General features: G+C 40.3%; 1 protein-coding gene across 2 annotated transcripts in view; it reads left to right on the forward strand.

Moving 5' to 3' along the window:
- LOC117295423 (phosphatidylinositol 3-kinase catalytic subunit type 3-like) overlaps positions 1-12,722 on the forward strand; it is an 82,246-nt gene that overhangs the window by 50,842 nt on the left and 18,682 nt on the right. For both annotated transcript variants that reach the window (XM_033778071.1, XM_033778072.1), the window contains exons 7-8: positions 5,387-5,477; positions 5,620-5,745. In XM_033778071.1, the coding sequence (XP_033633962.1) occupies positions 5,387-5,477; positions 5,620-5,745 (217 nt within the window). The remainder of the gene's footprint in view (positions 1-5,386; positions 5,478-5,619; positions 5,746-12,722) is intronic.

Here is a 12,722-nt window from a genome sequence, read left to right on the forward strand (position 1 = left end):
AAAACATTCATCACTTCCTCGGCTTTGTTCGATCCATGAGTGCAGGGTTCTCTACAGGGTTAAATTTTGTCTGGGCGCTAAATCAATCCTGCTCGATCGTCAAATGATGCAAACCATTCCTGCACTATTGTCAAATTGCACAAATGATCCACCACATTGCTAAATTGTGCAAATTATTCCTGCACGTTCAGCATATTGCACACATCATTCCTGCACTATCGGCAAATTTGCCAAACTATTCTTGCCTGATAGACAAGCCGATTGCACAAACCATTCCTGCACAATTGACAATGCACAAACTATTCTTGCAAGAATATTAATTTCTTTTATTTTTTATAAACCAAAATTAATGTTCTTTTTCACCGATGCAAATTTAACATCTCTTATATTTTTGCAAGATCGACTGATTGTGCAAACATTTTTGTGCAAACCATTTCAGCATGAACAAAACCACTGATCCCGAACTAAAAATCCAATGTGCACGAATGCCTGATTCTCTACCTTTGCTATTGTCAGGACATGTTGCTAAAAATGGTAAACTTTATTGATGACTGTAAAATGTATCAATCTTGGTATCAATTATTTTCCTTTGCACATTGATAATCAAATGTGAAAATCGACGAGCAATGTTTTCAGGAAATTTGCATACATTTTTAGGTTGTAAAAGCAAAAATCATTTTCGGAACCTGAGACAAAATTCTTTGTTGTGACATTGTTTTATTAATTTATCAAAGAGCATCTCAGCAAGTATTATTTAAGGGAAGCTTTCGACCATTATTATCTTGTAACTTTAAATTGTATATCTGTGGACATTGTGGTTTGTGTCTTACAAAAAGTAGCCAAATCCTTTAAAGGCAGTGGACATTAATGGTATTTACTCAGAACTTTTATTAGCATACAAGTTTACTTGGTAACGAATAATGGGGAGCTGTTGAGACCCCAGAATTACATTTTGAGGTCTCCAAACCAAACATCTGACAGCACACAACTTCGTGTGACAAGGGTGTTTTTTTTTCCCATTATTATATCGCAACTGAAATGACCAGTTGAGCTCGAATTTTCACAGGTTTCTTAATTTATGCATATGTTGAGATACACCAAGTGAGAAGACTGGTCTCTGACTATGTACCAAAAGTGGCAAGTGTCTTTAAGATGATTTTAACTGTAGTCTCTGACAATGTACCAAGAGTGTCCAGTGTCTTTAAGAATGTTGAGATACAGCAAGTTAGAAGACTTGTCTTTGACATTTACCAATATTGTCCAGTGTCTTTAAGAGGGTTGTGATACAGCAAGTGAGAAGACTGGTCTTTGACAATGTACCAATAGTGTCCAGTTTCTTCAAGAATGTTGAGTTACACCAAGTGAGAAGACTGGTCTCTGACTATGTACCAATAGTGTCCAATGTCTTTAAGATGATTTCAACTGTAGTCTCTGACAATGTACCAATAGTGTCCAGTGTCTTTAAGAATGTTGAGATACAGCAAGTGAGAAAACTGGTCGTTGACAGTGTACCAATACTGTCCAGTGTCTTTAAGAATGTTCAGATACACCAAGTGAGAAGACTGGTCTATGACAATGTACCAAGAGTGTCCAGTGTCTTTAAGAAGGTTGAGAAACAGCAAGTGAGAAGACTTGTCTTTGACAACTACCAATAGGTCCCAAAACCTGTTAAAGGAACACGTTGCTTTGGATCGGACGATTTGGTCTATAAAAAAGTGTTTGCCCGTTTGTTTAAAAGTAGAATACAATGATCCATACAAATTTGCCTCGAATTGCGTGGTTTTCCTTTTACTTTGCGAACTAACACGGTCTGCTATTTATGGGAGTCAAAATTTACTCCCATAAATGGTCGACCATGTTAGTCGAGGATGTACAAGAAGAAACGTGCAATTTCGAGGCATTTTTTCGGAATGGAACGGCTTGGTGGTTTTGACAAGGCGCCTTAATGCTTTTTGTTTGTTAATAATTTCTAGCAGGTTGCCATGCTTCTTGCGACACTTAGATAATTCATCAGATATAAACTGTTGCGATGTAATGTTGGCTGAGGGTGGTATTTGGAGGGACAGAGGTAATAATCCTGATGAAGAAATGGCTTGGAAATGGTAACTTAAATCAATATGCAATGTCATTTTGTCTTTTGATAAATTGTTGAGTGCGCAACCTTCTCTGTTTTATCATTACAAACATTATTTTTTTGCAAAACTTTTTCCGTCACAGATGCATATGACAGAGCAAATTCAGGTTAAAATCTCCCATTATATAACACAGCTTTTTCTCATTGGCAATTATACTGAGACAAGAATCAAGAGATGTCTGAAAAGTATCAAAAGAAGTACCAGGTGTCTTATGTTTGAATAATGTTACATGAGTCACTCCTGGCAACTTCATTAAAAAACATTCAAAATCATCACAGGTTAACATGAGATCATCTCGAGTATGGTAAGCCAATGAGTTATAGAAGACCCTTTCCTTGCACCCCGTCAAATGCAACAATTTTATTTAATAACGTGCAGTCAAGCATTGCAATCCTAATGGTTCTATCCGAGTCAATACGCCAGTCTGCATACAGATTTTAGTCTTACCGAGGAAAATGGTCCCTCTGTACATTTTTCACAAAAAGACGCTCCTGGCGCTTCAGAAGTCTTTTTCGCCCTCCTCTGCTATGGCAAGACCTGTGAACTTGTTGGTTGCTGGTATTTCTCTCTGTGATTTTGGTCCTCCACAAAAAATGTTATGTGCACGATTTTCATTTGAATTTAAACCAGGAAACACCATTTTGAAATATCCTGGGCATAATGTTGTGGCTGCGCACCCTCCCAACAAAAACATTCTGGCTGTTTTTTACTTTGTTTTAACGCTGTACTCTATAGCAAGAAATGAACATCCACTGTCTGTGCACATTCATAGTATTTTTAAAGCCTTCTTTTTGTAACATCTAAAACTTTCACAAAAACAAAAAATTTCAGACAATTCCGGCCAAAATGCTTGGGCCACATATTCGACTGTGACTATAAAGCCTCTCCCCTCTGTCCCCCAGCTAAATGTTGATGGCAGTGCAGACCGCGCAATGAGAGTAAATTATGAGAAAAGTGTGTGGTCAGTGATCTACATGAACATTTGTATATCATGATGTCATGTCAATGAAATTCTATAGGTCGTTGAGGAAAACATCTAATTTCCATAAAAAGTGAAAAGGAACATGATTTCCTTGTGTCTTTGTGCACAAGACTAGGCACATGTACACCGCAGCAGTGGCGCGTAATGCCAACACCTGCGTGCCTGGATTGGTTTATAAACATAATATGTTGTAATCTGTCACAGCTCACCCTGCGAGGCACCCAAGACTGAAGACATTCTACGCAAACTCAAATAATAACAGAAAAGTGACACCCGAAATACATATTTACAATAAATAACTACAAGTTTTTATATATATGTGACCCGACAAGATTGATTCTTTATACAAGTATTTTATTCACAAGCACAAAAGATTAAAAAAAGGGTTGATGCATAAGTCTATAAAAGAACAGAAAAGAAAAAGATTATAAGCAAACATAAGATTATACAATAGAAATGTAGAAAATACAAACATTAAATCAAAATAACCAAAGTAAACCTGAAACATTAAATTCTATGGCAAAGAGCAAATGTCTCAAGCTTAAGAAGATAAACTTTTACAATAGAGAAACACATTTATTATTATACCCTTTAGCCAAAGATAAAATAGTTCCTCAGTCCACCTTATTAAATATTCACGAAAACTGTAGAGTCCAGTAAAGAACACTAAGTTTTAACACTGCTATACACAACAGACACGGCTGTCCATCCCTCTAAACGATCGCTCAGAAGAGTAGAGTTTGCTGATATACATGGAGTAGACATTGGTTGTCCTGGGAAGGTTGAAAGGATTGGAGTGTTTACCGGCTCCTTGGCGAGTGGATTGCCTCAACGGCTTGCTCACAGGCTCGTCTGGATTTGAAGTAGACTGTTGAGTGTCATCTGCGGTGTTAACGATGGGATTGACGTTGGATACGAGTGGATCGAAGTTAGATACGACTGGATCGACGTTAGATACGACTGGATCGACGGAGACTGCTACCATAGCAGGCTCCGCTGCTATGTGAATATCAGCCTTTGTCGTCTTAGGTTCCGAAGGAGAATCGAAGGAGACTGCATCCACTGCAGGCTCCGCTGCTACGTCCGTTCCTTGGGGCTGAATGTTTAACACAGGCGAAGAGGAACTTATCACAGGGTTTGGGGGTTGGGACACAGGGCAGGTAATCTTCATTACAAGAGTGGATCCGTCCAAGCTGGTCGCGTTGTCGTCCTGGTCTTCTGTTTCAGACATCGCTGAATTGACAACTGGTGACTTGGGAGTCGCTTCCTCTTGTTGGTCTTCCTCGCTGGGGACAACTTCTTTAGTCTTGAGGATCTCCGCCCTGGTAACTCGCTTCAGTGGCCCAGTGCCATCAGCCAGCTGAATTTCATAAACATTCTGCTGAGGTTGCGAAACTACACAAAAGGGGGTTGCCTTCAAGTGGTCGTCAATCTTGTTCCTTCCAAGGGGGTGACTTCGAAGAAGAACTCTTGTCCCGGTGGGTATTCTCTTGTCGTTAACCCTGACGTCATAGCGTTTTTCAACAAGGGGGATGGCCCAGCAGAAACTGAAACCACCAGGCACACTCAATCTAACTTTACCATTCATTAATTATCTTAATCCTCCACAAATGTAATACATAATTTCCAATCCCCTCCAATTTGTTGTACACTTACATGTAAACTGCTTTGTATGTCACAGTTTGTACTTTTGTGACTGTGACTTGGAATGGTATTTTAATTCCTTAAAAGTGTACATCTGCTCCTTTTACAGGTTGCCTCATCCTATCAGATTTGGGAGAAAGTTAAACCGTTAATTACATGTAACAGTCATGAGTTCCTTGTTAACCGTTTAAGAAAATAAACAAGTTGAACAACTCTAAGGAAAACCTATGGCTGTTTTTGCAGCAAATGTTTCGTTGTTAACTTCAGTGATCGTAACAAAATATTTAAAGGGCGGCTACACAGGATGTGAAGTTGCACTGAAACTAAGATGAATAAAAGCATACAGTGCAAAGCACAGTGCAAAGCACAAACTAATAGTACACAATTTATACTGGTTTAGGGGCCACTTATTCGCTATATTCCAAAGCCGTTCCTTTATTTACCGTTAAAACATCCCCACATGATCGGGTTGTGACCAATCAGAGACTGGAAACTGTCCAAGGTATTTATTAATTGATGTTTATGAACACCCAGTAACCCTTTTGTTGTGGAATTGTTTACATACACTTTCTTTATTTTAATAGCATTTTTATTTATTTATTTTTATGTTTTTACCCTTATGCAGACACTCAAACCTAATACTGAATCTGTTTTCATTGATGGTTGATGCCAATGTTCCAGATATCGCTTTGGAGCCTGACAAAACAGTCAAAAAGGTTTGTACTTTTTAACGAGTTAACATGTTTATGTTATGTCATGTGTGTGTTCATGCTTACACTGACTCTTGTTTTCCTCGCATACATTGTAGTTTTTGTAAATTTGCATAACTGCTGTTTTAATTGTTTTAAACTCTTGTAGCTCCAAGATAAGTTTCGACTAGATCTGACCGATGAAGAAGCTGTACAGTACATGCAAAACTTAATAGATGTCAGTGTGGGGGCTGTATTTGCAGCAGTTGTTGAGCAAATGCACAAATTTGCACAGGTAACTTTAACTTCTTCAAACATACAATAATTTGTTTGTGTTACATCAAATAGTTGTACATGTAATGTCAAAACTAGTGTTGTGTTTGCATGTGAGCTGTATGGACTGAGTGCAGTAAATTGTTCTGAATGAGACTTGGGGCAGAGGTAGAATTGACCACCAGCACCAACACCCCTCAGATCCTATTACAACCCTATTTGCAAACCCTATTCTCAGAAATTGACGTAATGCAGCACATGCTTGATGAGTCATCATGCAGTGCTTGGGCAAGGGTATGTGATTGGTATGTGTTTTTTTACTTTACCAATAACAAGAGCTGTTTCTCTGCGCTCTGCTACGAAACAGCTAATAAAGAAATTAAGGAAAGGGAAACAATGACCACGAAACAAGAGATATATCATTTGGTGAAAAGGTGAAATTTTAGGCCTTTCTCTTGAACATCTGAAGTGATGCTGCTGAGCGCAGATGTGTCGGGAGACTGTTCCATAATTGGGGAGCCGCAAATTAAAATGACTTATCAGCAGCAGATTGTAGAGTGCGAAAACTTTGTGTTCAGTAAGTCTGGTTTTATCTGTAGATGAGCGTAAGCCAGTGTGTGCAGGTGAGTAGAGAGACAGACTGGAAGACAAATATATTATGGGCCAAGTCCGTTTAAGCATTTGTAAGCAATAACCATGTTCTTTAAAGAATGGCGTGGCATGATCTCGCTTGGTAGCATAGAAGATGAGTTTTGGCGTATAGTATGTCAGATGCGTGGGATCCAAGTATCACTTTATTGTATATAGTCTAATCTAGAAAAGACTAACGATCGGACGATCTGGTGACATGAGTCCTGGTGTAGGAAACGGCGTATGTGGGTGATGTTACGAAGATGATACGTCATAATACAAAATAATCAAAATCTCATGTTCCTTCTTCCATAAGAACCTTAGCCTGGATTCAAGGCTGTTGGCAAAGTGTGCCCCGGCCCGGTGCGCGGCACGATTCGGCAACAAAAACTGCACGCAGTGTAATACACGAACAGCGGCGTAACTAGACATTTTCATTTGGTGGGGCAAGTGGGGACAAAGATTAAATTTGGGGGGGGGGGGGGGGGGGCCAAAGAAGTGCACGATTATTATTAAATATGTTAACTGATATATAGTTGATACATACCAATGCAGTTCTAAAACAGTCTACATAGTCAGCAGGTAACAAAAGATTGCGAAAACAACAAAATCTTAGAGAACTTGTCATTTTGTATAAGATAAAACTTTTAGACTGTATAAAAGGATTAAATTACCAACTGTGATAACCAAGTACCAATTTAGAGTTGTACACGGCATTCTCAAATAGGCTCTGTGGGTGTGTAAATACCCAAAACATAATAATATTAGGCCAAGTAAAAATAGAAAAATAGAAATGTTTAGCGTCCCCGCCTGCTTCCTTTTTACAGGACACCTCCTTTTTTTTTTTGCTTAAGTTTTTTTTATGCACATTTTTTTTGTTTTGAAAAAGGGTTATTTTAAATGATCTCAGTAAAACAAAACAAAATCTGAATGTCTTGTCTGAATGCCTTGACCAAACTGTTTCATTAATGTTTTGTGTATTTCAGCAGCAGAAAAAAACATATTTGACATTCATGGCGGCCATCTTGAAATAAAAAATAAAAAGCCCCTCCTTCCTTTTTTTGAGAAACCCAGACACTAAACATGTTTCTTTTTTTTACTCGGCCTTATTGTAACAGGTGTAAGCCATCAACAACAACAAAAAATACAGGATTGAAATTGTGGGTGTTTAATAATCACATTTTAGTTATGAAACCAAAATTTTAAATAGGCCTACCTCCTCTCAATTGCACCGCTTGCTTCAAAGGAGAAGAAATTAATGGTCTAAGCAACCTTTTTCGCTGGCCATTTTGCTGTAGTAAATTTCTCTGTAGTGCATCTGACCATGGAGGTAGAAATTTTTACCTCCATGATCTGACTAAGTTGTGTTAACGGAGCTATTGGTCTGCGTTCAGACCACCACGTATTTAACAGAACTTTGTCACATCCTGCACTCTCTGTAACAGCAAAACCGTAACAAACATTTACCGCCAATACGATCGCGCGTGCGTTTCCATGCATTTTTCATTTTATAGTCCACATACTGATATGAATAAAAGTTTTCCTTTTTACGGCAGCATTTTATGCAGCCTTAAACGATTTATGTATTAGGCCTATAAGAATATACTTTTCTCTGATTTCATATGGGGGGGGGTAAGAGAGGGGGCAAGGGTTCTGAGCGGGGGGGCCGCCGGCCCCCCCTGCCCCCCCTCTGGTTACGCCACTGTACACGAACAACGTATACATTGTTTGTGCAGTACATTATACAGCGAGAACAGTTTAGCGTAGTCATGAGTGCGTGTGGCTCAAACAACAGCCTTGATGGGTTTGTAACATTTTATTGGGAATCCGATAAAAGGGCTTGCATGATGTGGGCGTGTCATTCTAAACATTGGCCAATCACAGGGCTGATTGAGAATGACGTATTACTGCTAGCAATCATGCCACGTCGATGTGTGTGTATACGCTGTACGCTAGCTGTATGTTGTATACATGTACACTGTACATGTGTTTAGCAGTGTCCGGAGCGTGGTGTATGTAAGCTATGATGTAAGGGGTCTGAATGCGCTGCCGGACGGTATACGACTAAACACCGGTGCCGGACAAGCCTCGCTCGGTCGGTCGGTACGGTGTTGAACAACTTCGAAGAGAGGAGGGGTTCCTTGGCCCATTGTCTTGCGTTTCATTATAACACGTCGACTAGCATCATTATAGTACAATGTAGCTGGTAGATTTGTCCCTGAATTGGAAGCTGCTGTACTTAGTGTAATGTTGTAGTGTAGTAGTATGGCAAGAGTTAGTTTATGAAATTGATCTTACTTGTAGTTGTTGTTTAGCCACACGCCATCTTCTACCGTCTGGTATGTTTTTCGACCAATACACATTTTCGATCCCCAACTTTGATTTACCGCGAGAAACGTAATGAATAGTATGTCTACATTAAAGAGCTGGGTTCCTTATCTCATGAAACCAAACATGGCTGGGCTGAAATGGGGAAAACAGAATGTTATTAAAGGGTCTATGTAACTTTTGTAGGACAAAAAACACAATGTCCACAAGATTTACACTAAACTTACACAGTTTGAAGATTATGATAGTAGAAAGCTTCTCTGAAAATACTACATGCTGAGGTGCTGTAGTTTTGGGGAAATGAGCAAAACAATGTAATGAAAATAATTTTCGTCTCATGAGACGAAAATTATTTTAATCATTTACAACATATTTTCATGACATTGTTTTACTCTTTTCTCAAAAATTACAGCACCTCAGTAAGTAATATTTGAAGGGAAGCTTTCCACTATCATTATCTTCAAACCCTGTAAGTTTAATGTAAATCTATGGACATTTTGAAAAAGTACCCAAATCCTTTAAGTGTTTGTGCTTGAAGGGGATGGGGTGTGTTGTACCATACATGTACATGTACATGTATGCCCAACATCTAAGAATTCTAACCAAGTAGCCATCTTGCCGGAAACCCTGGATACTTTGAACCTCTCTCAAACCATGGAGCAATAAACTCATTTCACACACTGTATGGTCAAACTTTCTTCCTTCTTTTTCTACATTCATGATTGATGCATTAAACGCGGTTGTTTTATTTTGTTGAAAGCTTGTGTAGTTGTGCTACGATGAACTGTTGCAAATTATACACCATTGATTTCCAGCGACTTACAGTGAACAACTTTGATTTGGGTCTCTCGCCCACCGCCATTGCCATAGCCACGGCTTGTTTTCGTCGACGAGCACATGTGCGAGCGCTTGCAGAATGTTGTGATTGACATCGCAGCGAGAGTTTATAGGTCAACCAACCACCAATGAGAACGGGTTGTTAGTAAACATTAGCATAATGAGCTCCGCCCTAAATTTTGGCATATAGAAAACCATCAAGGCGCTACTTAGAAAGTACTCATGTACCGTACGTTTCCGTATGTGTACTGTACAGATGGTACATGTACATACATGTAGTATGTGTACATACGCTGTACACGTACATGTATTATATGCACTGTGTGTATGGGGGGGGTGTGGAATTCAGTGATGGGGACTGGGATTTTGCAGGTCGCGGCTGGCTGTGGAGCGCCTTAATCAAGGCTATAAGAACCTATGTGAGACTACTGACACTCCCTAAATCTTACATACACCTGTACCACAACTCCATCCAAAGTAGCTCAATGCTTCAATGCACAACAATACAAATGTATGCACACCAACCTGTGTGACCACACAAGTACAAAGGAAAGTGAATGCACTGAACTCTGCACTTCTATTCTTAAGCAAAGTTAAAAAATTAGCATAGGAACAAGAGTTCACAATCTTTGGGGAGAAAAGTACATATTTTGTGCTCCTGCAAAATAAAAACCATACATTAGAATGGGGGTAATTCTGTCATTCATGATGCGACCAATTGGCATGATAAATATTTTGAAAGATCCCGCACCAAATGCTTGAACCTTGAGGAAGGCCATTGTTCATGTGATGAAGATCAGAGAAAATGGCATTTACATGTTTGCAGACTTTGGTGGTCCTGCCGTTGAATATGACAGGAACCATTGTAAAGCAGTTCCTCTCAGGCCGATTTCGGTTGACATTTGATTTAGAAAGACACTCCGAGAGAGAAAACATGCCTTCCACAATGATGGGGGGGGGGGGGGTAGGCTTCGAAAAATCTCATGCACAGCTGGCCTCTGAACTTGGCATCTCTGTTAGTGCCATGACGCCAGGATGATAAGATGACGGAGGACACTTGCTGCGAAATACCTCTTGCTGATAAGGATTGCCTGATAGCTTCCATGCGGCTAACTGCAAGGTTTTCCACATTGGATGATATTGGTTGTTGTGACACAACCTCAGTAACTCCAATAAGACTGGAGTTCTCACTGTGAGTTCTAACAGACGTGGGTACCAGGATCGCGTTTTCAACACAGGGTCTATCAGAAGAACTGTGGCTTTGTATGCAAGGACCTTTTGAAGACATCTTGCGAGAAGTGCAAATGGGGGAAACAAGTAAACTTCTAGGTTTCTCCTGCGATAGGACAGCGGTGCCGGAAAGACTGCCTGAATGCTCGAGGATAGGGGGCCGAGTAGTCATGCAAGGGCCCTCACGCCAACTTTCTTGCTCAAAGAAAGCTTAGGAAATGTTCTACAATCTTGTTTACTTTCTCCCCTGGCAGGGCCAAAGTCATTGTGGATGAATTGAAGAGGAAACCAAGGTATAAGTAAACTGATATAGACTGTCTTGCCAACGGAAACGCAGGTATTTGCGATGTTCCATGTGAATGGGGACCATGAGGTAGAAGTCCTTTAGGTCGATTGAGCCCAAGAAGTCGTCTAGATTTAACAAATCCTTTACTAGATTTATTCCGTCCATCTTGAAGCGTTGATAAAGCCCAAACTTGTTTAGCAGATGAAGATTTATGATCGGCCGGAGCTCTCCTGATTTCTTACTGATTGGCAGGTACTTTTTCCTGCAACTGAAACGGTGGCTTTATAAATTCTATCTTGTGGCCATAAACTGACTGGAGAATCTAGCTGTCAATTGCATAAGAGTTCTCCAGTGTTGAACAAAAAATATGAGACAACCTGTCTGATCTACTCTTTTGACTTGTCATCAGCATTCCCGTTGCCCTTGAATGTGTTGCGACGGGAAGACCACGATGACCTTCCATTTCCATAACTGGTGGAATTGTTAAAGGATCGTCCGCCTCGAAAGGTACGACCTCCCCTGAATTTTCTATCGACTGCTGAAGAGTACGGAGAAAATCTACTCTTTTTCAAAGAAATAGATGTCGATCCAGAGGTTCCCTTGATGACCTTGGAGGCTAATTTAGCCTTTTCTGCCTCCTCTATATCTTTAACAAGATTGCCACCGAAGAAGAAATCCATCGAGGGTGCTTTCTTTTTCAAAGAGTCAAAACGCTTGTCGAGTAGATCGTCAAAGGCATGTTGGCGAGCTACGGCAAGTCTCTGGCTAGCTGACCCCAGCAAAATAAGCGCAGAAGCAACATGTTCCTTCATCATGTTAGCGTCGATAGTATCAGGACACAAGGGGTCTGCAAGAGCATCAAAAAGATGAACCAAGGGGAGGGCAGACTTGAGAACATGGCCATGTGAATCTTTAAGGCGGTCATCTTGAGACACCATGGAGGATCGAGCTTCTTTAAAGGAAGACTTTACCTGGCTAGGAAGTTCTGGAGCTTTGAAGAATTGTTCTTGCTCTGTAGGAATGAGATAGTTTGAAAGTTCTTCCTCAACAAACTGCCTGTGGAACTCGAGAAACTCTCGGGGCCATTGATGGAGAATGCCACTGGGAAGAAGGGCAAGGCGACCTTTTTTCTGGCTCAGGGTTCTGTAGCTGTGCGTTATAGCACGTTCTCCTCCCGCCCAAGGCAAGGCGGGGTCGGTCGTTCCACTTCGATCGACCCAAGGCGAGGTCGGAGCAGAAGTATTGGCTATAGGTTTCTTGGCGGAGGAGCCGTCTTACTGGTTGATTTTGTGTTCGTTGTAAAATGTAGTAAGATTTAGAAAGGTAACGTACATAAAACTAACTAAAGTACTGGAGTGCGTGAATAACACGTGCGTTACAGACCGTACCACGAAGAACAAAGACATGCTTCAATGGTTTAGAGAGGTATTTATGTGCTGGGGCGTGGGCTCATTTTGCATTTTTATGAATGGAGGAACTTTCCATTTTATTTAAAGGGTGGTTCAGACCGTATTAAATGGAACATAATACAGGGTGAGTCTGACGACTAGGCTGAAATATAATTGGGTCACCAGCTGGATTTGGTCATTGGTATTGTTGAAGACAAGTTGGTGAAGGATTGCAAAGTTCATGAAAATCTAATGTCTGATTACCACTCTGTTCATTTCAAGCTTAACCACAAAAGCCTT

This window comes from Asterias rubens, chromosome 10, assembly GCF_902459465.1.
Source record: "Asterias rubens chromosome 10, eAstRub1.3, whole genome shotgun sequence".
In the NCBI taxonomy this organism is placed as follows: Eukaryota; Metazoa; Echinodermata; class Asteroidea; order Forcipulatida; family Asteriidae; genus Asterias; species Asterias rubens.